Raw genomic sequence first — 26730 nt, forward strand, 5'->3', positions numbered from 1 at the left:
AATTCATGACTAGAGGAGCAAATTTCTGGCGTTTCAATCAAAGATAAAAAGACCAAAAAAAGACCTCAGTGCGAGGAGGCGAAAATATAGCCACATTGGGTCCGAGCTCCTCTGCGGCCACTCGGGTCCCCCGGCGGTATCATTGGCATTCAAAAGATTGATTATCAATTCGAATAACTTTTGAAGCGTCAAAATCTACTCTTTTGTTGCTCTTTGCATTGTTTTGGTGTGACGTCAACCTGGTTGTACTGCGTGCCACATATTTGATTTCAGCTAAATTTTAGTTTTTGAAATGTGGTCATCAATCAGGATTATAATACTCTAGACTTTAAGTCAAACCGTAATTCATCCATCAGAGGCACTGAAGGATAAAGAAAGCAGTCGTCCGTGATCTCAGCTTATTATTTATAGCGAACATCCGCTTCTGGATTTATATCAGAAGCAGTGCTTTTCAAGCTCTTTCATAAACACTTGGTATTTTCATTGAAAAAGGCAAGAGCAGGAGGCACTCCTGTGCGCGCAAAGCTTATAAGGGATAATAATACACATGTCACACGTGCCTCAATAAATATTTAAAGCGGCAACACCAATTAATGGGCTAATTGAACACGCTTGCTGCTTCCACTGCTGCGTGCTGTGGCACGGCAATAAAAATCAACAGCCATTCTTGCACGTCGCTCGCTCATCGCATTTGAATAAAATCGCCATTCTGAACGGCCACTTTCCATTCAGAATGACGGGATGATCGCGTCTACGAACTCAATGGATTTTCTTGACACTCGTACTTGACGCTAACCGGCTTCAAAATTTGCACGTCACTGTGGAAAGGGAGGCTCGTAAAATTTGTTATTGTGATCCTTTTGAAGATAAGCACAAAGTTATGATAATCTATCATTCCATAAAATTGAGACATAAGATTTTACTGAGATGTTTTTTGTGACCAGATATATGAGGAAAGAATAGAGTGATACTTACTACAGTGATTGATTTTAAACATAATATTATCAATTATTAAAAAGCGAAAAATGATTTAATTCTAGGTAAATTTAGGAAATATTTCGAAATATTATTTTTTATTAGTTCATAGGAACTATAGTCCAGGAATAAATTAAAATGAACAGTATATATTTTTATTTTAAGTAATTTCTTAGACAAAACAAAACAGCTCTTCCTCTTTCTTCCTTCTCTCTTATTTCGCTATGTTGGCTCTCTCTCTCTCTCTCTCTCTCTCTCTCTCTCTCTCTCTCTCTCTCTCTCTCTCTCTCTCTTCGCTCATCGGTAGTAAAGCAAGCGATTTACAAGAAGCATTTTAACATGGGGTTCTTTTACGACGAAAATATCGTTTGGCAACTCTGGGACTAACACGCATCTCCGCATTTAAGATCACTTATGCGAACAATCGTCAGCTCTAAATAACGTCTGCAGCTTGCAACCAAATTTGAGTTTCTTGTTTTACCATTGATAAAAATCAAATAATCAAACATTTTTATGATCTATTTGTTTCAGGTGAGTATTCAATCTCCAGTTGCCAATAAGGATAGCTAAACTATAATCACCAAAGTAGTAAGTTGTATTTAATAACGATAAAATTATTAATTGTTATTTATTTATTTTTATTATTGCTTCTTTATGTTTTAATTGATACAAATTGCATATTATGCCTTTGTATATTTTATCAGTAAGCAAAAAGTAAGCAAGAAATGGAGAGCTGAAATAAAAATTTCTCGGTTCATGTTGTAATTTTTAGATCTTATAATATGTTAATTAATGAGAACATGACAGTATATAGTAAACAGGCTGGATTTATTTCAGACCAAAGCGGAAAAAGTTATATCTTGCGCCTTTACTAAACACCATGACGCATGTGTTTCCCTGACACAGAAGAATTGATTTTTTATTTGTTTTGTACGTCAATAAACGCGTCCCTGCTTTGAACGCCAAAATATTTCTGCCACGCTTTGATCGCGTTTGTTTATTTTTAGCAAGATAATGCGTCAGATAAGATTTACGCGAGCTGGTTTGCACAGAAATAGCGATGAAACCTGGCAAATTCATCTTTGCTGCCGTGCGCGTTCCTCGCCTTAGGCAGTTTAGCACGCGAGAGATGTGTTTGTTATTTGCAGAGAAAAGCTGACGGACGGACTCGTAAATCAACCTTGGCGCATCCAAATAAATACATAAAATAATGAATTAATCCGCTGGCTGCTGGTGGCCGTCGAATAGTTTCTTTGCGCCCCGATTTGTTGCTTTTAAAATCTGCATGAATTATTGCCAAGGTGCCTGCTGGCAGCTTTGATGAAGCAATAAATTTCGAGCCGGAATTCCTAAAAAAATTGATTTTCCCATGTGTGTTTGCGAATATAATTCATTTGGCTCATCGCGAGGTGTGATCAGTTGGTGAAAAATCGCCTGCGTCGTAAATCTCCCGGCTTTTCGACCAAGAGAGAAAAAATAAATATCGACAGCGTTTTAAATTTTCTACTGGCAACGTTTTCGGACAGAGAGAATGATAAGCATCTGCAGAAACCCCTATTTGGATGCGTTTTCGTGGAGAAAAATAGGCAGCTAACGAGCGCGCGCGGTAATTTTCGCCGTTTTGTTCTCGGCGCGCTTGGCGGCGGGTAGTAATCATAAAATTTAGGCAATAATAAATCGCCGGCGCCTCAGCCCATCGAGCTGCGAAGGGACTATTAAAATCAAGCGAGTTAAAAGGTGAAAATGCTCACGGAGGTTCGTTAGTCCTTAATTCTTTGATGTTTAATTTTTTTCTGATTATCGATCCCAGAACATAATGGGCGCCTAAAAAGAATGATGTAAAATTTGAATGAAATTGCTACGTGAAAAACTGTTGAGGTTTTTTTAAATTACCATCTTTGGATGGAATTGATGAAACTCTTGCTGATCAATATCTTCCAATGTCCCGTTCACTTTTATTAAAATTAAAAAACTCTCCACCAATGAACGAAAGGCACAACGATTAAGATCTTGAGCTAATTAAAAGTGATTATTTCAGACTTTTGTAAACTAGGATAATCAGTAAAAGTTAATTTTAAACTGATGAATTGTTATTTTTTACAAATCCAAATTAATTAATTTAAATCTATACAGACGAAAGGACTGAAAAGCTCAACGGCTATATAATACTTCCCGTTAGTTAGATAACAAAGCTACGCGTTTCTCTTCATGTTGAATTGACCGTACGTTTCTCTTCGCTAGCAAAAATTCCGCGATGATTGCAATTTTTACAACGTGCCAGTCTTTTCCATTAACAATGAAGCAATTAGCGAATCTATCCTAGAAAATTCCGTTAGTCAGCACCAGCGATGTTAATAGTTCCTTATCGGAGCACAAAGGGATCCAAAGCATGCAGGCGGGGGCGTTGGAACAAAAGAGCGAGCAGCGATTATGAGCTCCGCGCATTTTATTCCTCTCCCGCAACAATATAAAATAATATCGGTAATGATCGGCCGGCAAACACACCGCGCTTTTGTTATTTACGACCGTGGAGCACCGCATGTGTGTATAGGTACGCTGTGCGTCCTCGAGAAAACAATTTCCCACACGACTCGACCTTAAACGGCCAGCCGGCGGTGAGAGAGGTTAAGCACACTTTTAGGGTCGATAACGGAAGGAACACCGACCACTCTCTTGAGATCAAATTTATTTTATCGAGTCGAACCGGCCGCCTCGGTATTTATTGGACGCGAAACTGTAAATTTTCTCATCTGCACCGCTGAAGTGTGAAGACGAGTTTTGCAATAAATTTTTATGCTCACTGCTTTTTGTCCATAAATGCGAAACTTGTTCGCGAATACGTATTTCATTCTAATTTTGGTCGTTCAGCGCGAAACACCATAATCAGCATTTAATATACAAGCCTCAACTCCTTACGAGCAAATTTTTACGTCTTATGGTGCTAAAGGAATTAAAAAGAGACATTTATGTTGGACAAAAATGGCATGAAATGAAATTTAATTCAAAGTTAAATTCCTTCATGAGCTACATCAATTTGTGAAAATAAATAAGCATTGATCAAAACTCTATAATTGTTTTGAAAAATCCGCAAAATAAAATAAAATACATTCGCACTCGTACGATATTTGAAAAAATTCAATTACAACTTGTTCTTATTTGCGTGGATTGATGGACGGCTATAAGTGAAATTTAAAGATGAAAAATTGTAACCCTCGTTTTTTACCTAACAAAAAAATCCTGTTGCTAGCCCTCGACGAGAATTATTTTTACTTATAAAATGCTGCTTTGGAGGCCCAAGAGGCTGTTTTTCTCTTCCGACAGTCGTTGTTCCTCCATAATATTGATATTTATTTACATACAAACATTCCTAAATTAGTCTTCGTAGCCAAGAACTTTCTTGTTCTCACAGTTTCGCAACATTGTCCATCTTGACAGTTTTTAGCGATGACTGGAAAGAATAAATATGGCGAATATTAAAATTCATCTCAGAGATGAACTAAATATAATGGGTATTCGCGCGCCACCCGCTGGGAACAAGAGAAAAATAATATTCGTGGCATGCTCTCTCAGCGTGTTGTCATCTGGTAGTATAGTATTTTTAAATGTATTATTCACGCAGAAATATGAGACAGTGTAAATTGAAAATTCAAAACGGGAGTGAAGGGCAAGAAAGTATATTATTTTCCATGAGCATAAAATATTTTGGCCCCCCAGGTTGAAAAATTTACAGCTTGGCCGTATCGTTTCTCTGTTAAATAAAATCACCAACGACAATCAATTGCTGAATTAATATTTTCAAGTTTATTTACATTGGCCATTCAAAATATTATTAAAGCCACGAGCATTTTTTTAAAAGTGATATCACCGTCGCAGATCAACAAATAAATTTGGCACTAAGTAGGAGTCATCCGAATGAATGGGTTTTGTGTGCGCAGCGCGTCTATTTTGGCACCCGAAGCCGCCAATCCATTCCGCCACCCTTTCCGTATTGCTCTCTGTCTCGCACGGAACGAGCTAGCGCCCGCGAACAGGGAAATGTTGTTTACGTTGAAGCAGGCCGTAAAGAGCATAAAGGAGCGCGCCATTCAGAGGACGAGAGTGAAAGATTCGCTCTTCTGACCAGCGTATTTTCGGCACGGAAAAGCTTGCTTGGCTCTGCTCACGAAAACGCCGCCACAAGCAGACACCCAAAGGGCAAAAACACAACAAAGACTTTTTGGGTGGGACAATATCCACCGCTTATTGCAGCCTCAGGCGCACATACATTGTAAGAGATTCTGTTGTAATCCAAGGGAAATGGACTCCTGAAGCTTAAGTCACAAGTTTTCGTTTACTCACTGAGTAAGTCAGTTGGCTAAACTTTTCTCGACAAAAACTTAAATCGTGTCCAAAATTTTCCGTCAAAAGGAAGGTTTCTAGTATAATTTTCTCAACTTTATTAATTAGGTGTAATAAAATCTTTTAAAAAAATAAAGCTCCTTAAGTTAACTGCAAAAACGGAAATTCCATCAAAATTAAAAGAGACGCGTTGCTTGAATTAGGCTATGAATGATATATTAAATACGACTAAATTGGCCAAGATACCGTAAAAAATCGAAAAAAATATATCTTTCCGGATAAAAATTAATAACTTCATGTCTGGTTTCTGAATCTAAAATCTGAGGTGTTCATTGCTCGTTGAAGTTGATTATTTCTTCAATCGCCCGACATTTCTTGCTCCTGTACAGTGTTTTCGCAAATCCTCAGGCACTGCTGACAGCTAGTTTTTGCTGCCGTGACAGCACGTCTGAGCGCGCGTAATTCTCGCTTAGTTAATCCGGTCGTTCACGCTTGTCGCACTGCTCTGCTGCCTGTTCGCAATTATTTTCGGCGCCGCGTGGTCAAAGGCCGCGGTGATTTGCATAAAAATGCAAAAATTCTACCGCCTCTGAGAAGATTATTTCCAGCGCTAGCTCCTTCATCGCGCCATAGCACTTTTTCAAATTAACTCTAGTTCCCGGCTTCAGCGCCAATTTCTCGCTTTCCTTCTCAGAAAGGAGTGCGATTTTGAGAAGGACAAATTTCGCTGCTCACTCAGCGCATTGCAAAAAGTCCCTCTCTCGAGAGGAAATTGCTGCGTAGGCTCGCAACTGCCGAGCTGCTTCTCGTAAATAGTGCGATTTGAATGCAAAGGAATTTTATGCACTGCATTAGCCGAGAAGTGCTTTTACGTTCGCTCCAATTTTATTGTTTTCATTATTTAACTACCTCTCTTCCGTGATCGATTTTGGGCGAGTTTATTGTCTAAGTTTAGAGCCATTAAACTCGTCTTCAATTTTATCTCTAGAACGGAGAGCATTAAGTGCACAAAAGAGCTGTGCTGCTTTTTTGCTCTTGATTGTTGCTCTGGTTGCTATTTATTCTTCAACAACAAGTCATAATAAATAAAATCCAAGTAACGGTGGGGATTAATTCATATTTACTCTGTCCCTGCTCATTTCAACCATTGCCATTAGGAAATTGAAAAATCCGGGACTATATGATGCCTCATGATGTGCTTTAACCTCATTTTGCATTAACTGTACTGAAATTTGAATATTTATTTTTCGAGTTCACAGTTCACAAGCGGTTATTTGCAAAAAAAATCTAGCTCAGATAAAAAATAATATTTTACGACTTTAAAGTAGGTCAAGTGACAAAAATAATCGGGTTGGAAGTTGACTTGTCGTCACCTGATGCTTCTGCTGCAACACTTCTAATCGCACACGCAGCACGGGTTTTTACTACCCGCAGTAAACGATGTGGCTGGCCACAGATCGCGTCATTTCCTCGGAGGTGCAGACACTCAGACTTAAAGTTTGGTGTTTCGAGAAAACATTCATTCCCTTCTGGGAATAAACCAAGAAGTACACAAAGTGCTTCATGGCTCCGCACTGAAACCAGAGCCGTGTGGATGTGGAAAGGGTTGTGTTGTTAAGTATTACAAGATAATTCTTGAAATTTGCAATGCCAGCCTGTGCTCTAATTCCTTAACGAAGTCAACTTGGTAGCGGGAAACACGTATTTTGTTTCTTATTTAAGGTCATCAATGTCGTGTCTTCGTTGTCATTTAGACTTGCGTGCAACTGCTTTGTTCACTTTCGAAACATCGATTTTATGACTTGTCTTTAGTTGCATGCAACCCGCGTGACACATGATTTAATAATTTACTAAACTGTCACTGCTGCATTGCTAAATATTTTATTTTATAAAGCAGTAAATACAGTCGTAACTTAAGGATTTTACTTGAAAGTGTAAAGTTACAACAGCTGACAATAACTTAGACATTCTTTCTTTCTTTTTTACTAGAAACTCCTCGTGAGCTACGAGCTCATTAGGTCCCAGTGACATCGCCGAGCGAATAAAATGGGGCCCAAGAGGCAGCAGAGGAGCCCTTCTTTTTGTTCCACCAATTGAAACGCCAAACATTTTTCATGAGCTTACTAGGAAAGGTGGCAAAATATGAGCAATTAGCGAATCGGCACGGGTGCGCCTCCCAGTCTCGCTGATAACTATTTGAGAAATTTGGAGTCCAATAACCGTTAACTTATACCATTTGTCATCTCTGACAATGGGCAGCCAGCAGGAACAGATCCCTCTAACTCTCGTATTTTTGCACCGTTGCGACACTCTGGGAATGCCTCAACAATGCGAGCCAACGAGCTAGTTGAATTTGTTATTTATTATTTTTTAAATTTAGATAATAATTTACTCTTAAAAATCCCTCAAAATAACATGTTTAGCTTTGGAGCTTTGAGGATTTTTTACATGAGCAGAGACGAAAAGTTTAAATAGCCGTTTTAGCGTTGCAAATTTATCCTCAAAGCCTTTGAAAATGGCACCCTGCTATTTTGGTAGCATTAACATGTTCTTCGTCATGTTAAAGGACTTTAAAGCCAGGGGCAAAATTCTTAAAGGCGAGAACCAATTTCCAAAAGGACCAAAAGTTTGCTGCGTCGCGGCAGATTCTGGAGTGTCGGCAAACTTTAACACCGCTCTCAAGTGGCAATCTTCTTTGCTTACTCACGTAGGTGTGTGAAAATGACAAGGCGGCAGGGTAAATCCGACTCGCGAGGAGAGGGAGACGCGACTGCAAAGTCAGTCAAACTGGCTGTCGCTCGCAAAATTCGCACGAGACGCAGATTTATGATGGAATATAGGGCCACGTTGCCACTGCGGCGGCGGCATTCTTAAAAGGCCGCCGTTTTGACACCGAACAAGATAAATCGCCGCTTCTCGGCGGCGACGACCTGTGGAGCCGCCGTGCGACCACCCAACAATATTCATAATGCGCATTCATTGTTAATTTTTTGCACGCACCTAACTTTTATTATGACATTTTTCGGACACAATGCCTTTTGTCGGCAGATTTGCGTAATGAAAATACTCGACCAACGCCTCTTTTACAGTAATTTTTTGTGCCAGTCAGTTAATTTTTCACGTATGAGCACTCGTCTTTTCTTGCCGAAACATTTCTAACTTTTCAGCACGAAACGGTACAAAAGCAAACAGGCGACATGAGAGGAATTCCGCACGGCGCAGCAATTTGCGGATTAATTTTTGACGGGCGCCGAGCCATTAGGTTATTAATAACGGGGGTCACACACCGGTGCAATATTTCGTTGTGAAATTAGGAGGCACGCAAGCTGCAACCCTTCTCCGTGCTTCATGTGCCCCTTCCGGCCTAATTAAACGCACGATTTATCATATACACACTCGGCGCCGACCGCGCCGTATTTCGTGCGGTAGGGATCGGCGGAAAGTAAAAGTCGATCCGGGTGCCAATTAACGGGCTAATTTCGTGCACGTTGCAAAGGTTAACGTCTCCGTCACGAGAGCATCTGTTCAGTGCCGGACGCGCTCGCCACGCCGCTTTGCATTTTGCATTGTAAAGTGCGCGTGCAAATGCCAGCAGAAGCAGCCCTTTCCGCAATTCTGCTCCCGATTCAGACATAGCCTTTTTGATTTGCATTCTCAGTCATACTCGTGAACGGCTTTAATTTGACTCAATCTTACAATAAATTATATCTTATCTGCCAAGATATGATTTATTTATTGAAAATTTGCAGTTTCCACTTTGTAAAATTTTTATCGATGCGTGTTATTCAATTAATAGAGCATTCATGATTTTCCACGCCTGTTTTCATTTTGATTGGTAATTTAAGACGGTCTACTTTTTCTTTTCATCTGAATCTGAATCAATTTTTTACAAATACGCAAGCATCATGCAATTTCAAGACTTTTGAGATACACAATACAAATAAATATCCGCTAAAATAAAAATATATAAATGAAAACCACTCATTTAAAATGTATATTTATTGTTTGTGCATTTATGGTCTTTCAACAGTATTCCCAATTTTTTTCATATTAGGATATTACATGGTACGTCCAAATTTATCAAAAATATTTGTTTTGTAAATAGTAATTTGAGAGACTTTCTCCTTCTAAACATTACTCCTGTTGAGCTATGCAGTCAGTTGTTGAGTACACAGCAAAAACACCTAATTTTTTCTTTGAATCCATTTAAGCGGAACCCGAGCACTTTTTCTTTTTGAACCAAGTTTAAGACTGCCAAAAAATACAATGACACACAGACTGCGGTTCATTTTGTGTTAAATTTTATTTTATTTTTTTGCTGCTTGACAAAGTTTCTTTCGGAAGAGTGGAATAAATTTGATATAATTAATTGAGTTAATTTTCTTTTTTAATATAGAGTATATGAAAAAACCTACTGAGTGTTTCGTTACACACTTTACAAGTCACCCTATTGAGAGATATTGAGTTTCCGAGCTTGTCAAATTACACCTCCAAGAAACGAATTTGTTGATTTATGTCAAAAGCTCGTGCTGCTAACATTTGGTCCAAGCAGGCGGGGTGCTGTTGTATCGATCCGAACCAAACTTTTCATTTTCGCTCTTTGAGAGCCGCCTATAATGCCATTATTTCTCAAGCCAAAGCTCAATAAATTACATTAGTGTCTCATATGGTGCTTTCCGCCCACTCTTTACCGTTAACACGCTCGTCGCTACATTTAGCCCGACAAGTCGCCGACCTTCCAACCCTTTTTTACCGATACAAATTAAACGTGGCCGCCGCGCGGAGATAAGGAAGCTGCGCACTTCATTCGTTCGCAAACAAAATCCGATCGGTCGCAAGGCCGGCCGGGCGATAAAGCGGTGGCGGCCTTTCCTCCTTCTCGCCCTCCACCCTTCCCGTTGTTTATCCAAGCGGGGTTTGAAGAATTCCACGTACGCTCGTTCCTTCGCCGCGTGATGAGCAAGATGCGCTAGTCCCGAGTGGAGAACTACCTCATCAAGGTGTTTTATCACGTGCACGAGGTATCAATTCAATTCGCTGCTCACATAGATAGCATCCCTTCAACGACTTCGATTTTTATTTTCATCCAGGGAGTGAAAGTAAGTGGAAAAGCGAATGGAAAAGTGGTTTTTCTCGATCAGTGTATCCTTGCCGTCTGATTGGGGTAGTAAAAACCTGACGATTGTAGCTAATAATGGTGGGATGACTTCTGTTTTGAGTTTTAGGTCAATATTTTTAATCTGACAAATTCCAATCTCAAAATTTAACCATAAATTGTAATCATCGCTGAAGTTCAAATCTTTATTATATGGCTGTTTACTCACGCACTTTGTCAGTACATTCTTGTTATCACAGGTCAGTTTATTATTATTAAGTAACTTATTAGATGGATCATAATCTTATCCAAGTAAAACATTTTCCAAAATTCGTGTTAATTCCAGTAAAATTTGGAAGAGCCAAATATGATACATTCTCTTTATCATTCAAAACCTAAATTATAAAATTGTGTTATGCATACCATAAACCAATTTTACAAAAATTGAAATCATAATATTCTATCAAATATTAAATAACACGCCAACAATAAATTTCATAAGCTAAGATATTTTATAAAAAAAATAATATTTTATTTTTGCTGTGAGTGTTATGCGAACAAAAATGTTTTACTTGGAAAGCAATTAATTGCAGTGCTTGCTTGAGAAACCCTGATAAATTGCGAATTTTGTCGGTTCTGTCTGCGTTCATTATTTATTGGAAACGATTTTCCTCTTTCCACGTTACGTCGTTCCGCTTTGATAAATCTGCCCCATTCACGCCAGCGTGGTATATGAGTTTTGAATTTCGCGTGATCTCTTGCCTTAATTATGGCCTTAACCTTTTTTGAAAAGAGCTCCGTTTATTCTTCCATATCTTCTGCTACAAACGACTGTTGGAGTCAGGAATGACAAAATGCTTTGTTGTTCGTGCTGGAAACTGCGGCTGACAGACGTATTATGACCCGTTTAAGGACGACAAGCTACAGCTAATTGGATTTTCTTGATTTCCCAGCTAACCCTCGTTAACAACGCGAAATGCAAAAGCAGGCCAATTTAGCTGGGATTTGTTTTGCCGAAATTGTCACTAAACTTAAGGGTAGGAATGATGAGGAAATAAATTCTTTCGGTTGTACAAAGAGACTCTTCGTTGTTGAAGTCTTGGAATTATCCGACCAGGTATGTCACCGACGCAGTAACCTTTTTTTCTGCTCTTGCTATGTACTAAATTCTGGTCATATGTTTCAAAACTAAGATAAAAAAGCAATTACGCTTTGAATGCGATGAGGTAATGGGTCCCTAGCGTTAAGAACGGCGAATTTGACCTCAATGTACGTTTTTGTTGTGATTATTACAATTGCAGAATTGCTCTCTGGGGCCGCAAGAGACTGACGCGCTTTCAAATCATTCGTTTGTTGAACACGTGTGATGGATTTTACGAGCGCAGTCCGTGCTATTTTGGAGTTGGGCAGCGAAATAATCGCTTGATTTGACGCTGACTCTGCTCTGGCTTGCGCTCTCTTTTATTCATTTGGCTCTTGAACGCCGCGCCGAGTTTAACGGCGGCCACCCGGCAGTCCGGCTGATTGTAAATGTCACGGTTATTGTCTTTGGCCCTGGCTTGATGTAAATTGTTGCTCTTGACGAGCTGCCTAAACGTTCCGCGTGTGCAAACAACGAGTGTACTAAAAGCGTAAAAAAGGAATTTCGTGTTTGATGTTTCGCACTGCTGGTTTAAATGCAGTTTAAATGATCCTGCCATGTGTTATGGCATCGCAAACTCCCTGATTTTACTCCTGACGTGACTAATTGAAATCTTCAAAGGGCGTGAACAAAGAACAGCGGGTGTTAATATTAAGAAGTGAATATACGAGCAAGGTCATTTAAACCCTGAACAGTTGAGCACAAATCCTTTACTGTTCCAAACAGCATTCATACTGTATCCTTCTCAATTTTATCGTTTTTAAAGTATTTCAAAAGTACATACATGAAAATGTAGCCTTCGGGAAAAACTCTTACGTAAGGTTAAATTTATAAACTTATATAGATGAATCTCGGATGGGTGACTCCTTAACAGGTCCGATTGGTCAGAACTGATCAATTATGGAAATTATAATTCAACTATTCACCTGAAGTTAAAATTGCCGCACTTTCGAATTTGGACCCTTCGTATCTCAGGAGGCCTATCAAGCATTTCCATCAAGAACTTATCAGGCATAGCAAATTTTCTTATAGCAATTTTAATCGCTCTTTAAAAAATACAAATATCCCTATTTTTAGATATAATTTAAATAAAATAAACACACTTGTTAAATTTAGAAAATTCAAAAATGGGCCAGCAGAAAAGTTGCTCTGTTGACGCAAATATTGTTCTTTTGGCTTAGTTTTAGAACTTGGGGAATATTTTTAAATATCAACACCGAGAGTCTAATTTTTCAGTAAAAAGTTTCTATATTTCCCCTCAAACTTTTTGTTTTTTGACATCATGCCAAAAATTTCAATCGATGCTTCAAATTACAGACGATATCAAATCTCATGTGGAAAAGCCCAGAGGATCATTCCATGGAGTGGAGCTTTCAAACAGACCTTATGGCTGCCTGCTTCAAACACCTTTTCTCGCTGGGATTGCAACCTATCGCTGAAAACTATTGCGTGTTGGTCGGTGTCGGTGCGTCATTTTCGGTGGCGCCGTGAAAACGGAATGTGTCGTCCGCGGAGCGAATTTCCATCATCTGTGCGGCGGTGGGATGTCACCGCACGCGGGCCAGAGTGCTTGACTGCTGCCGACCTGCTGATGTGTGTGTTCAGTGTTGGCTACGCGCGGTGCCTGGCCGCAAATCTGGCTGTCGGTCGGCACGAGCGTTTTTTGCGGCCCGCTCGATTTGCGGCGTCAAGCCAAAGACCAAAAAACAGCGACAGAGCTAGACGGATGTTGAGAGAGAGATACAGGAGGTGGGTGCGACGTGACAATGGATTTCGAGAGAGGATGAGCTTGCGAAAACCCTTCAGCCGATGTATAAACGCGTCGCACTTTGTTTTGAAAACTTTTTGCCGTCAACAGCTAAGCGCTGAAAGAGTTGAATATTTGACAGGCTAAAAGTAAACAAGAATGGAATGAGCAATCTTTTTTCCAAACGTTGCCTGATATTATATCAGTGAATTTTAAAATGGCTGGGGAAAAAATTATGCATCTGAATAGACTGTAGCAAAATCCTGTTTGGTTTATTTTCCAAGAATAAACATAGCCTGAAGCAACAAATGTCATCAAGTCATTTAGTTTTTATTCAGATTTATTTTTCATATGGCAAATCCTGTCATATTTCACTCTCTGCTCGTTTTACGGCATATTCAGTCCGTTAACAAGACTTGAGATAATCCGACATAATTTGCATTCTCGGGAGGCTTAATCACTCTCGTTTTTATCGTGCTCCAACACAGTTTTCTTGTGCCTTCTGGCGGAATCGAGCTGGGTGGCTCGCTGGCTACCGGGCTCCCTCGTAAATAAGCCGGCAGCACGCGGGCTAAAATTAAAAGGCAGTAAATTTCGTCGCTTATACTACGTGGACCACCGAAGGTTCGCAAGCATAAATTAGTTTGTGCATCCGAGTCGTAAAAATGAATGCGCGCACCCAACGCTACCAGATTGCGATAAAAGTGTGTTGGCCACGTGCCCGTCGCTGCTGCAGCCCTTTCATAAATTAGTTAAGGACTGAAGCACCTTCGTCACAGATGTCAAAGCAGCCAATAAAACCAAATTCGATGCCAATAACTTTGGTTCTTCGCGATATTGACCTGCGTTTCACTCCTGTATAACCGATAAACGTGAGCACGACTTAGACTTCACGTTTAAATTTAAATAAGTGATTCTTTGTGTGAGAGACACTCGATTCACGTTTCAATTTCCTCGCCTTCTGGCACACGACAATTACCCAACAAGCACCTCATTAACCGTCAGCAAGGTTGCACACTCGGCATCTCACTAATTACTTCTTTTGATAACCATCACTCTCTCGCAACTCGATAATAATTATTTCTGTTGAACGGAATGACTGGTTTTCACAGTCATTTCCAGACGTTAAAATGATAAACGAAAGGTGTAATGTGTGCCCGTGGAGTTAATTAGCCATTGCCATTTTTGGTGATATTCCCCGCTTGTGAGGAGGATGTACTACTTGGCAGGCGAATGCGTCGTTTTCACACTTAATTGCGAGACTTGTAGCATTATTAAAACATGCGCTCCGCCACGCCGAGAAATTGAAGGTGGGAAAAGTTGTTCTGCCTTTATGGAATTTTGTGCATATATTGTTGCCTACGAATGCGCGCCACGTTTGATTAGCATTTCTGGTCGTGAGTGTGCCAGCGGCTGCCATCGCTGTTCGCTGTGCATGGGTGTGAGAACACGACATGAAATAGCTCTGTGTACGCGCTCTACGTAGTTGTTGCTGTTTATCCTCCTCATCATCATGATATCCAATTAAAAATTCGTATATTTTCAGTTAAAAACGCTTGAAATTTTTAGAATTGTTAGAAATATACTCACAAATTTTGTTTTCAATGTTTTAAAGAGCAGTATCTTCAAAATTAAAAAGCATCCAAATTTTACTTATAATTTGATTGTTTTAAATATTGGCATTTTAAGATAAGCATTCGCATTTAAAATAAAATTGAAAATTTATTTTGTGAATCAAACCAAAATATCACAAAGCGCTGAAAAGTTGAAATCTCTAAAAGAGTACGTTTTAAGAGATGTTCTTGACGAGCTCTTTGTATCCCAGTGCTTTACAGTAGTTTTAGTTGAGTAATTAATTTTTTTCCATAAATTTGGCTTAAATATTTCAATTGGGAAAGCAAACATCAAAAATGAAAATGTACATTTTCATATTTTCATATAAAACTAATTGATCTGGAAATCAGTGCAAATAGTTTTCCATTCACGGTCCTGATGCAGAAGCTCCGCCTGACTGAATTAAATGCACATTAATCACAAAAGCCTCCAACTACGATGGAATTAGCAAAGAGAAATGCAGAGCTTGCAGAAATATTTCAAAAGTCGAGTAATAGCGTTTTGTCGAATGCAATTATCGGTAAATCCGCGACTGCATTAAATCCGATGCATCTGCCATGCCATTTGAACGACTCATGACGGTTTTCCAGCAGCGCCCGGATTACACGCGTCGGAGGTTGGGGGTGGAATTGAATGCGACGAGGCAGGGAATCTCGTATGCATATACATCTCCATTCATTGTGCTGCTGCAGCTGGGAACGGGTCGTGGAAAATACTGCCGCTGGGCTGAGGAGCAAATGGTGCAAAAACGGCACACATGGAAGAATTCCATTTTGGAAAGTGAACAAAACTCGATTACCACCGAAACTCTGCAACTCCCTCGCGTGCAATATCAGAGCGCAGCGCGGATGATGGCTTTGCAAAAGTGTTTCAGCGGCCGAAACTGCAGTAAAAAGTGGGTCAGCACGCGGAAGAGTCGAAACGCACGGCTAAACTGCTCAACCCGTTCGCAGCTCAAGTAGGCAACTAACTAATGCATGTAAGTGATGGATATTCGCGTGTAAAAGCTGCAGAGGCAAAGCCTGCAGCGGCGTACACTCTTTGCCGGCGTGGAGAGCATTGCTAAATTTATTCCAGCGGTATAAGTCCGTCTGGAGAATTAATGTTCGTCAGCAGAAAAGTGCACACGGCTCAAGAGAGCGAGCAAGTTGCTCTCGGCGCGAGCTGATTTGCGGTCGAGCCGGCCCAACAATGAAAATGATGTAGTGCACGCTACCAGCTGTGACTGTTTTGACCAATATTTCACTTGGCTCGCAATCTTGCTTTGAAAAATGTGCGAAACGACCGCTGAATCCGGGTCGTACTTCGACTGCGTCACATTCACTGGCTTGAGCTGAATCTGGAAGGAATGATAAAATGATAATTCTTGAAATTCAATAAGAATACGTTTTTTTCAGGCAGCATCAATGTTGCTTTGTCCTTTCATCAATAGAAACCAACGAGCCTTTTTTCGTCATTTATATTTACAACCAACTATTTTACCACCAGTCCGCAGCTTTCTTTTCATGGTTACTATACAAAATATGTATCGTAACATTTTTTTGCATAAATTTGTTATTATTAGCTTTTACGGTGACATAAAAAGTGTAGCAGAATTTCCTGAAATAGCCTCTGCTATCCCTCTCGTTCTTGACGCAGACTTGCCTCTGCCCGAGTGCACGTGTAAAATAAGTTTTTCGCTCACGTATCACCAGCATTGGACCTTGCCGTTTGTTTGTGTGGGTTAGGTGACCAATGGCAAGTGTGGTGCGGCACAGCATAAATTCTCTATGCCCCTCATGAGAAATTCAGGGCACGAGCGTCATCCGTCCAGCCTTGTGCTACCCATTCAATTTCGCCGGAACAAACAAGCGAAAATTTAATCGAGTTATTTAGCAGCGGATCCTAGGGACATTGCAAAATGGGATTGAATTCGTAAAAGTGTTGATAGCTGAATATAGATTTTTATCTAAAGGAGACGAGAAAAGTGCAAACTTCATATTTGTCACGTGCAGACTAAGGTTTCTTGTGTACAGTTCTGCGCCTGCAATGATTTAATTCGCCCGTCCCACTCTTACAACAAACACGTCTTGTATTATGTGCGCATCAGGCTGTTCCGAGAATGACTTCCGTATTGTGACTGGATAACTTGGCGATGTGCACGTTGATGCATTTATACGTACACGCTATCTAGAGGTTGGCAAAACGTACCGTTGTCGCATCAAGACGGACGAATAACTTCTCCGCCTCCTTGATTTTATCAGGAAAGCAGGACCTTCTTCAGCCATGGCCTACTACAATTGTATATTTACATAAATATGTATTTTATCCAAAATATTTATCCAAATTTTATCCAAATATTTTATCCAAAATGTGCTATAAAAAACGTTCCAGCTATCTTCAAAAAAATTTAAAAAAAAATGTTTTGATTAGTTCCTCTTCGGCTTAAGGAACAAGCCCCCGTAGCATTCTTCATTTAATAAAAGTTCTGCATCCATATTCAAACCATACAAAACAATAATGTGAGAATGAGCCATATTGAGAGAAGCTTAGTCAAGCAAAGGACCAGTGCGCTGCCTCCGCTACAAGGGCTTTGCTTGAAATAGTGTTCCTTGAAGCCATTCACACAAAAGCTGGAATTTCAAAACCAGCAAGTATGACGAGACATTCCCAAATCCGACTTTACTAACAATGTGTGCTTGACTTAAACACAATATGCATCCAGTCTGCACCAATCCCTGCACAATGCAATAATTGCTGCAAATATGCTTTGCAATTCACGGCATTTGACTTGGTTTTGGCTTAGTTAAAGTTGTGAATTCAACGCACACAATACAGTAAAGAATCTAGTTTCAAAAAATAATCACGCATTGTCGGTTTTGTGAAATTAAAAAAAAAATTAAACTCCCTTACAATTCACAAAAGTTAAATCTAGAACATTGAAAATTCACTTAATTCCATCAATTGTCATACTCAATTTAATCTTAGTGCTTAAAAAATGATTATTTTATGTTTATTTCTATTGAATATTTATAGTGATTAGTTTTAAATTTTTTATGTTTAATCATTGAAAGAAAACTGGGCCAGATATTTCCTCGTTGAAAAGTATCGTATTTATTTCTAGATAACAGTAAAGGTGTTTTACCACCGTCTCTTTTTGCAGTCCTATTTCATGACAAAAACAGAAAGCATCCCATATCGATCTTATTGGTGCATTGACCAACTAAACAAATTTATGATTTTCGATGACCCTTACTTGAGGTGGTTCTGGATCGTGCACAATTACTCTCGGTACACGTACGTTCTGAGAAACTCGGCGGTGCTGGCTCGCTCATGCATACAAATCCACGCATTGTGGGTTCGGGCGAAGGTGGAGCAAGGCAGCCAGCCTTGACGTAGGTCAGTAACACTTCATTAGCCGACTGGCCAGCGAGCAGGAGTGCGCGAGCCCGACTGCAAACGCTTTGTTGCTCGGCCACAGAGTAAATCGAAGAGCAGCCCCTTTCATTCTCGCAATCAGTGGCATTTGAAAGGGCCGCAGAGACGGAAAAGCAGACTTTGCTAAGAGAAAAATAATACCTTTGATTAGCCTTCCTAGATGTGAAGCCAATGCTTGCAGTGTGGAGAAATGCATGACTATATGCTATAAAGAGGTTATGCGAGCTCTTGTGAAATATGATACCAATTAAAAAAATGTAATTATTTTTATTAGAAATTTTAATCAATTAAAATATTGAACAACCACAGTCGCAACGTATACATATAATTTAAAACCAAAACTTCTACTAGGTTGTTTTTAAAATAATGGTTTTATAAATAATGTAAAATTATCAGAGCTCAGAGCCACTGAAAAATCACGCCACGTTTAAAATTTTGGTTACTACAACTGATTTTCATTTAAGACGAAAATGATCTTAATGGGTAAGCTGAAACCCAAAAATGATTATTTTAATTTTTTTCAAAACAAAATTTTGGGTTCCTTTCTATTGCAAACAGCCAAATGAAGTATATATTTCTGCGTGTCAATGAAAGTATTTTTATATGGTATATAGGGTATATACAGTAGAAGGGTTGCAAGCGAAATCTTAACTGGACGGCTTTGAATAAAACTTTTAGTCTAGGCCCACTTCAGCTTTGTCCTCCCAGACAGGGTCTTAGCCGATTTGTTTGCCTGAGCAGTATCGTCCTTTCTCATAATTTTGACTTTAACTGAGATACAGTAACGTAATTTGTGACTAGCAAACAAATTGAAATTCTATTACATTCATCGTTTTGTCAGTGCTCATGGAAAGCTTAAAATAATCAAAAGCACAAATCAAATTAAAAGCGATGAATAAACAATGTAATCATTTGCTATTACGCCTCGAGAAACGATAAAGATGGCGAGTTGCGCATTCGGCACCATTATAGTAGTTGCAGTCCTCGCCGCGTCTCATTAACAGAATTGATTTTCTCGCAGATCTTTGTCGTGTCTGCAGGGCAAAATGCGTCGCATAACTAACCAGAGCAGAAAATGAAAATAGTTGCTAAGAGTAGTTGGAATGGAAATTACTATAGAGCGTAAGCTGCAAACTTTTGCGTTTATTGGCAAACGAAGGACGGTGAGCTGTTGCGAGAATATATATTATGGCACCTGCAGAAACTCGAAATTACGAGGTAATTGCAGAAATGTGAGAAGAGATAATTACAGTCAGCTTGAATGTCATCTCATCTGGACACACGTTGGATAAGTTAAACATCTTTAACGCGACAAGACGGCCAACGTAAATGGGACTGTGTGATGAGTTTAAACTCTCTGGCTAGGTACCGAAGAGGGAATAATTATTCTTGGATGACCCTTTATCTAAAACTGATTATGAGAAGGCTCCTATAATATTGTTTTCGTGTTATCAGTTATTAATTAAAATTTATTTCTGCTTAAATTCCCTTAAATAACAATTCCACAAAAAACGTTATACGTAATTTCTTTTCCGAGCACAGGAACAAAACTTCCTGCGGCGTAAAACAAGCAGATTTTCACTCCCTTCTTGATATTTCCGCTCCATTGAGTGCAAATTGGATTGCACGGCAGTCGGAAGTGAAGTGAGGGATCCTCCGGAAAGCCTGAGAAGTCCCTTATTTTCCTCGCAACTGGCCAAGTTGTACGCTCTCTCAGATTTTAGGCAGGGCCAGTTGTAAATCAAACAGCCACTTTCCCATCGCCGGCCGCCACCACCGTCTAAAAAGCGTCTCGCAAAAAGCAATATGGATGAGAGTCGCCCGCCGTCGGGACTTTTGTTGAATTTGTTCCTACACACAACACTCCAACTCAGTGCCACTTATCTGATCTGCCGCCGTGTCCCAATTTCCTTTCTGTGAGGAAATTCAGCGGCAGCAAAAAAGGTGTTTTTATTCTTAGACCCTTGCAGATTGAATAGACTGTGCGCCTTTTTGCTCATTTATTTCCTCTGCGTCTGAACGTGCGGCGAGATTGCTGTGGTCTTTTCTAAGCAAGACTATTTATGCTTTGCTTGCAATAATAGCAAAGAGTTGCTACAATATCATGCGGAGTAATGATAAGTACAACTATAGCATACTAAATTTGAAATGTAGTGCGTGATTCAAGATAATGACTTTTATATTCAGGAACACAAATAATGTATTTTTTCTAACATAATTGTTCACAGAAAAGATTATTTCTAATTTTATTCTAGTTATTGAAGTTGTTAATGCAAATAAGAGACGTATCTTTCAATTCATAAGTCATCAACGACCTACAAAAGGCTCACTAGAAATTAACAAATTGTTATTACCTTGATTACCACCGTTTATAAAGTAAATTGAACTTAAATCTCGTAAATTCGCAATTACCTGCGAATTTCCTTGCAAGTTGCGGTCTCAGTGAGGTAATAAAACCTGCATAGCCCGTAGGGGTAATGACATTATACGTATGTGTGCGCGCAGCAGTAAAATGCGGCAGTTTATAAAGTGCACTTTTATTAGCTCTGACGAGTGACTTCTACGTTTTGTCCTCCTTTTTTTATTTCGATCCGTTTTCCCAGCTGTAAAAAAAATTTATTCGCTGTGCTGGCTGCGCTTCATACAATTTTGGTAGGAAATAAACAATTTAACAGCGGAGAGATTGGAAAAATCTCTTCTGCGTGTCGTGAATTTTGATGGATTCGCAGAAAGGTTTTACAAAATGAGAAAAGGGCATTTTGTAAATTTGAATCCTCCAACCAGAGGTGCATTAGTTGAAAAATGTAATGATTGATTTAAATTTATGCCCTCTGCTTTCATTAAAACACACCGAAACGATTTTAATCAATTTTAAAGAAGTGATGATTTTATGCATTCCCTAATGATAATAGGTTCATTCCAAGGATTCTTAAATGATCAGTTTTCAAGAGTGGAACAATTTTTCATCATTTTTTTTAATGCTTATGGTGTTTATGTTGATTTATGTAATCATTTGTCTTTATATGGCAATGTATGGGGCAGAGTTTCTCTACTGAACCATAATAAAGATCAATTTAAAACTATCAGAATAAAAATAATTTAGTCCTTGAGCCTTTACATTTTCACTCATCCGAAACAAAAATTTTGTGAAGAAATTTAAAGACAGTTGAGATCAAAAAATCTAAACAAATTTTTAAGCACTGAGTGAAAATCGCCAGCTGGAAGTAGAATTTTGCAAAACTAGGTTCATTGAGAAATATTTCTCCTTTGATGATACTCCGATTATGGTTTCCGCAGGGCAAACTCATCTGCGTCGCCTTATAAATTAAAATATATTACTCAATTCGTGTGCGCTTCCCATTTTGCGCAAGCCGCTTGAGGACTTTTATTTCACATGTTGTGCTTGCGGAATTTCGCAGTAACTGCAACAAAGATAAAAACAAACAGCGCCTTAGGAGTCGCGTGTCTGCGTAAATTTGCTTTCGCCTACGGTGTGACGATCCTCTTTCCCGGAGGAAGCAGCAAACCACTGGCTAACCATTCGACCCTTTTTTCCCTGGCTCAACTTTCGCAACGCGTGTTTTATTAATTCCATTACTCTCGCGTTACCCGCAGCATGAGTTCGCAATTACTGGACCTTGTCAGAGGCCAAAGTTTGGCTGCTCACCGTTTTGCAGCCCAGCTGGAACGAAATGGAGTTCAGCAGCAGTGGAGCAAGTTGATTAAAAATCCAGAAAAATATGACTTTGCAGTTGACTGGCTTTTTGCAAACAGCAAACACTTTGCGCAACATGGAAAATTAAAAACTAATTAGGTGGCATTATTACAGAGTGTGCTCTACTAACTAATTTACCAACAAAGTATATTTGAGTTTATTGCAAAGCAGCAAAATAAAATTTTACTTTTAACGCTTCTTGGAAAACTTTTGGATTTTCCATGAATGCCATTTAATTTGGACTTTGATTTTTGCATGACGTAGGTGCCCACAAACGTACCATAATTTCCTGCAGTTTTGAATCAGCGCTAATGCTAAAAACGAAATATATTATTCACTATCCCATGACGATCAATATTGCAACTTCCAAATTCAAACAAAATACCCTTCAACTGTTTTTTGGAAGATGTCGCTAGTGAAAAAAACATGTTTTTATATATCTACTGTAACTTAAACTAAATTTTCCACTTCACTGAAAATGATATAAATATCATATTTTAGTCCTAATTTAAATTAATTTTACATCTACCCATGAAAATTGTAAGAATTCTCTATTTGATATATACTCAAACCATGTACCTTGTTGCAGGCAAAGCTGTCCCGTTCGTGGAGCTGACCGTGGCGCACGCGTCGGTGCTGACCATCCTGGCGATCAGTTTCGAGCGATATTATGCCATCTGCGAGCCTCTGAAAGCAGGCTACGTGTGCACAAAGGCAAGGGCCTTCCTCATCTGCGTGCTGGCCTGGCTTTTCGCAGCACTGTTCACCAGGTAACCTTCAAAGCCCGTGAGAAATGCGAATGCGTCGAACAGAATCCAAATGCTAGCTGGAAAAGAAAAGCTAAAATAAATTAAAATAAGCCACCCCTGTACATAAGGTCCCTTTTGCATTCGACAACTTCTTTTTGCCACTGGTTTCGAGCACGCGATTTGCTCGTCTGGTTTGCAATCGTGTGTTTTGTAAATACTGACAAACGAAAAGCTTGACCGCTGTAAATATTGCCAGCGCGAGCACTGGCCGCAGGAAGAGTGCTGTAAATACATACATTATACATGTCTGATTGATATCTGTGGTTGGATCTATATGTGGTGGTGATTCGAGATTAATCAGCGCGTGTGCATTTCATTCGGTACGCAAGATTGACGATCAGTAAGTCAGACAGTCCAGGTGTCTGCGACAAGTAAGTAAATGTATGCAACTGGGCCGATTGCTGAGGTAAGCAGGTTGCATACCTTCCTCTGTAACTCTCTCCGGGGCTCTCTCTTTGATTCAAGTTCTTTACTCCGCTGTTATTCCGTTTGATTAACCAAGTTAGCATGCGAAGAGAAAAGTTTACAAAATGCTCATTGATTTCAATTAACTTGCCCCTTTGAGAAAGTCAAATTGAAATTATGTATCTAAAACGAAAGAAAAAACAGGAGTGTGTTAAGTTCGAAGTCATCTTTGCAATAGAGGTCAGATATCTCGATTGAGAAGCCTTTTAAAACCTATTCAATTAAATTTTATTATCTGTGCAATTTTTCTGGGAACAATAAAAACTGTGCCTTCGTTGTTAGCTTTAAATTGGATTTAAAGACACAAAAAAGAGAGAACAACTATCAACCTATTTATCTGTTGGTTGTAAGTATATGTTCCCTTTCGTACCGCTCCAACACAAACTTAAACAAAAAATAATCAACGCTGCGCTCAAATTATTCAACACGTTTATTCATTCGTGAATATCTGTCTTTGCATTTAGAATAATATATGTAATCAGTCTTAACCAGAATCAAGCAAGTTTAGCTCTATAATATCTCTTTTGGACTAACCTGGAATAATTTCTTCAACTGCAAAATCAATGTCCCTAAAATATTTATGACACTTTTTTTTAAGAAATTGCAGATATTCAATTCCTCTATCCCTATCCGATATTTTCATGAATGGATGATGTGTTTGGTGGAATTAGGCTTTTTCAACCCTTGTCGAGCGCTTGCTTGCAGCTTTTCCTGCTCTCTTATCAAGATGAAAGTACGCGTGCTGCCTGATAAAAAAAAATACACAAGAGTCGCTGGCAATCTGCACAACGCCTGCTTCATTTTTCCTGCTCGTTAAAAACAAGTTTGCAGCCGCAGCTCGCACAAGTCAGCTAGTTAGCCGCGTCGAGCGAGAAACGTCAGCTCGGCGTACATTTATTTTCATTACACCGCATGAAAATTTCGCGCGCGCACCGCACGCGGCAGATTTCGCGCATTTTACTACCTCCCTCGCTTTTTTCTCAATTCGCTCTTTGGCGTGCATTTCAGCTGCCTTATCGCCCGAGTGGCTCGTAAAAAAAACGACCGGTGAATCTCGTTTTTTTGTGTCTATACACATGCGGTGCAATTGAACGTGAAAGTGCTTTTCCTCTGCGTTTAAATGGACCGAGATTATAGCGGTCCTAAAAGGGGCTTTTTCTGCTTAAAGGTCAGCGAGCAAACCAAGTAGTTTTTTGGTAAACTTTTACTAACTCTAAAATAAGCGTTATAGGTATTTCAATTTGGTTTCCAAGATTGCACTTTATTATAGTTCTGAAGCGACTTAAACAGGAAAACTGTGTGCTAAACTTATGTTTTAAAACTTCAAAGTTTCCATAATATATTTGCTGCGGCTTTTCTTTTGCACCATTAACTGGGTAGAAAAAACTTGTAATCAAGAAATTTAAAAGCAAACCATAAACGAATTCTCACTTTGGAAAACATCTAAAATTTCACCACTATTCGTGCAGCCTTGTACTGTAGCAAACAAATCCTGTCTGCAAGTCTTTAGCTTTCAGCAGCACAAACAATTGTTAGGAGTCCACAGGGCAAACAAATTTCACATCACGTTTTTCGTCTCTTTATGGCTTCTTGTCGTAAATATAAGAGCAAGTGACTATTCAGCAGTAAAGTGTTCCACAGCAGCACACGCATATGCTTAATACTTGATACGGAAAGGGCCGTGTGCGCGTCTGTATTTTCGTTCCAAAAAGCTGACGTAAGAGGATGGAAAACAAACCTACCAGAGAGCATCCCTTTCCTCTCCTTTCGGATCTGCTACTTCGTTTCAAGACCCTGTCTTATTTCGCCCGGTTTAATGAAACCAAAAAAAGTTTTCTCGTTAGTTTTAAAGTCAGAGGTTCCGCGAAACGTTTCAAGGGAACACTTTAGATAAGATAAAGCCCAAGAGAAAGTAAGTCGAAGATATGAAAGTCATTATAAAGCTGATTCCTGTCTTTCGATTTTAATCAAATCCATGGGCGTAAACACAAGCGTTTTATTCATTAATTAATTTTGCTGCTTGCTACAAACTTGTATTTCCAATCACGCTTGATTATTAAGAATGTGTTGATCAAATTAAAAGTATATTATTGTACCTCTTTCGCTGTTTCAACCGTTTACAAAGCGTAAATAGATGCAAGTGAGGTTGTCATTGCAGTTTTCTTAGCGAGTAATGCATGTTTTTATCCCACGCGCGTGTCTCAACCGGCTGACTCTCAATTTAATACACACATACTAAGTCTCGTCGCCGCTTTTACGAAACGCCGGCAGGGGGTGGTGGGCACTTAATTACGCTCCGTTGCAAACGCACGCAGGGCTTGTGCATTCAATTTAAAGCTCTGCAAGTTAGGAAGTACGTATAAGTTAAGGACGGTGTTGTTTTCATTATAGAGCAGCGACGCAGAATTAAAATGTCACTCTCGCCGTCGACGGGGCAGAAAAGGCGTTGTGATAGGTTGCGCGCCGAGCCGGTTTCGACGCGCCGCAAAAAAGTGAAATAATAAAACGTACACACATGTGCCAGAAGTGTACTCGCATGCTAATTCTTGATTTTCATGAATAATGCAGTCTGTTTGGCTACGGTTGCACAAAGAGTCAATCGCTTTCACGCCTCCGCGGCTTTTGAGGTTGCGCCAGTAGACTGGCGCCGATTATTTTCTGCATCGTCGGATTTTTCTTAACCATATATCAATCGATTTTTGATGCAAAGAACAGCAAAATTGTGGTTTCTTTAGAACAAAACCTAGTTTAAAAATTCAATTAAAAAGAAACCATAAAATTTAACTAAAGTTTCTTCAATCAAAATTCCAAGCACCCGTTGTTTTAACCACCCCTAAAAAAATCTTACCTGTTCAGACTCTATTTTTTATAATTTGACCTCCCAGCAGCTTAAAAAATAAAATGCATTCCCTATTTGGCCACCCTGTTGGAGTAAAATGCAACTCGTAATCGTGTTTCCAAGGCACGCGGAGAATGGGCTTGCTGTACGCAGCTGCTAGGAAGGGAGCAATTCTGCCGTCCGGCTTTGCTTTACGATTATGGCAGCGACTTCATTTTCTGCAACAAAGTTTTACTCCATCCGGCCGTGACAAGCACGTGACGCCGATTACTCAGAACAAAGATTTGCCCTACGACATCGGCCGTCGTTACGCTTGTGTGCGATATTTCGCCGGCGCTGTTAACCCTCTTCTGCCGGCCGGCCCGAGAAACGGAGCTTGCACTCGATGGTCGGCAAAGCGGAAGGAAATCGAACCCGCGAGTAAGTGATGGCAGGAAAAATTGAATTGAATGCTTCTTTGCTTTCTGTGCTGCTGCTGATTGGGAGTGTACTGCTCTTTACACTCGCCTGCTCTCAAGGGAAATTTGGAAGTGGCGCACAGCATTCTATGCAGCTCAAATTGACAGCTGCACAGC

The 26730-nt window shown here is 39.6% G+C and overlaps 1 protein-coding gene across 2 annotated transcripts in view; it reads left to right on the plus strand.

The window, feature by feature from the left end:
* The window catches only part of LOC135947446 (thyrotropin-releasing hormone receptor-like), an 85185-nt gene that overhangs the window by 48522 nt on the left and 9933 nt on the right, over positions 1-26730 (plus strand). For both annotated transcript variants that reach the window (XM_065496325.1, XM_065496324.1), the window contains exon 2: positions 22632-22812. In XM_065496325.1, the coding sequence (XP_065352397.1) occupies positions 22632-22812 (181 nt within the window). The remainder of the gene's footprint in view (positions 1-22631; positions 22813-26730) is intronic.

Source organism: Cloeon dipterum, chromosome X (genome assembly GCF_949628265.1).
Source record: "Cloeon dipterum chromosome X, ieCloDipt1.1, whole genome shotgun sequence".
NCBI lineage: Eukaryota > Metazoa > Arthropoda > Insecta > Ephemeroptera > Baetidae > Cloeon > Cloeon dipterum.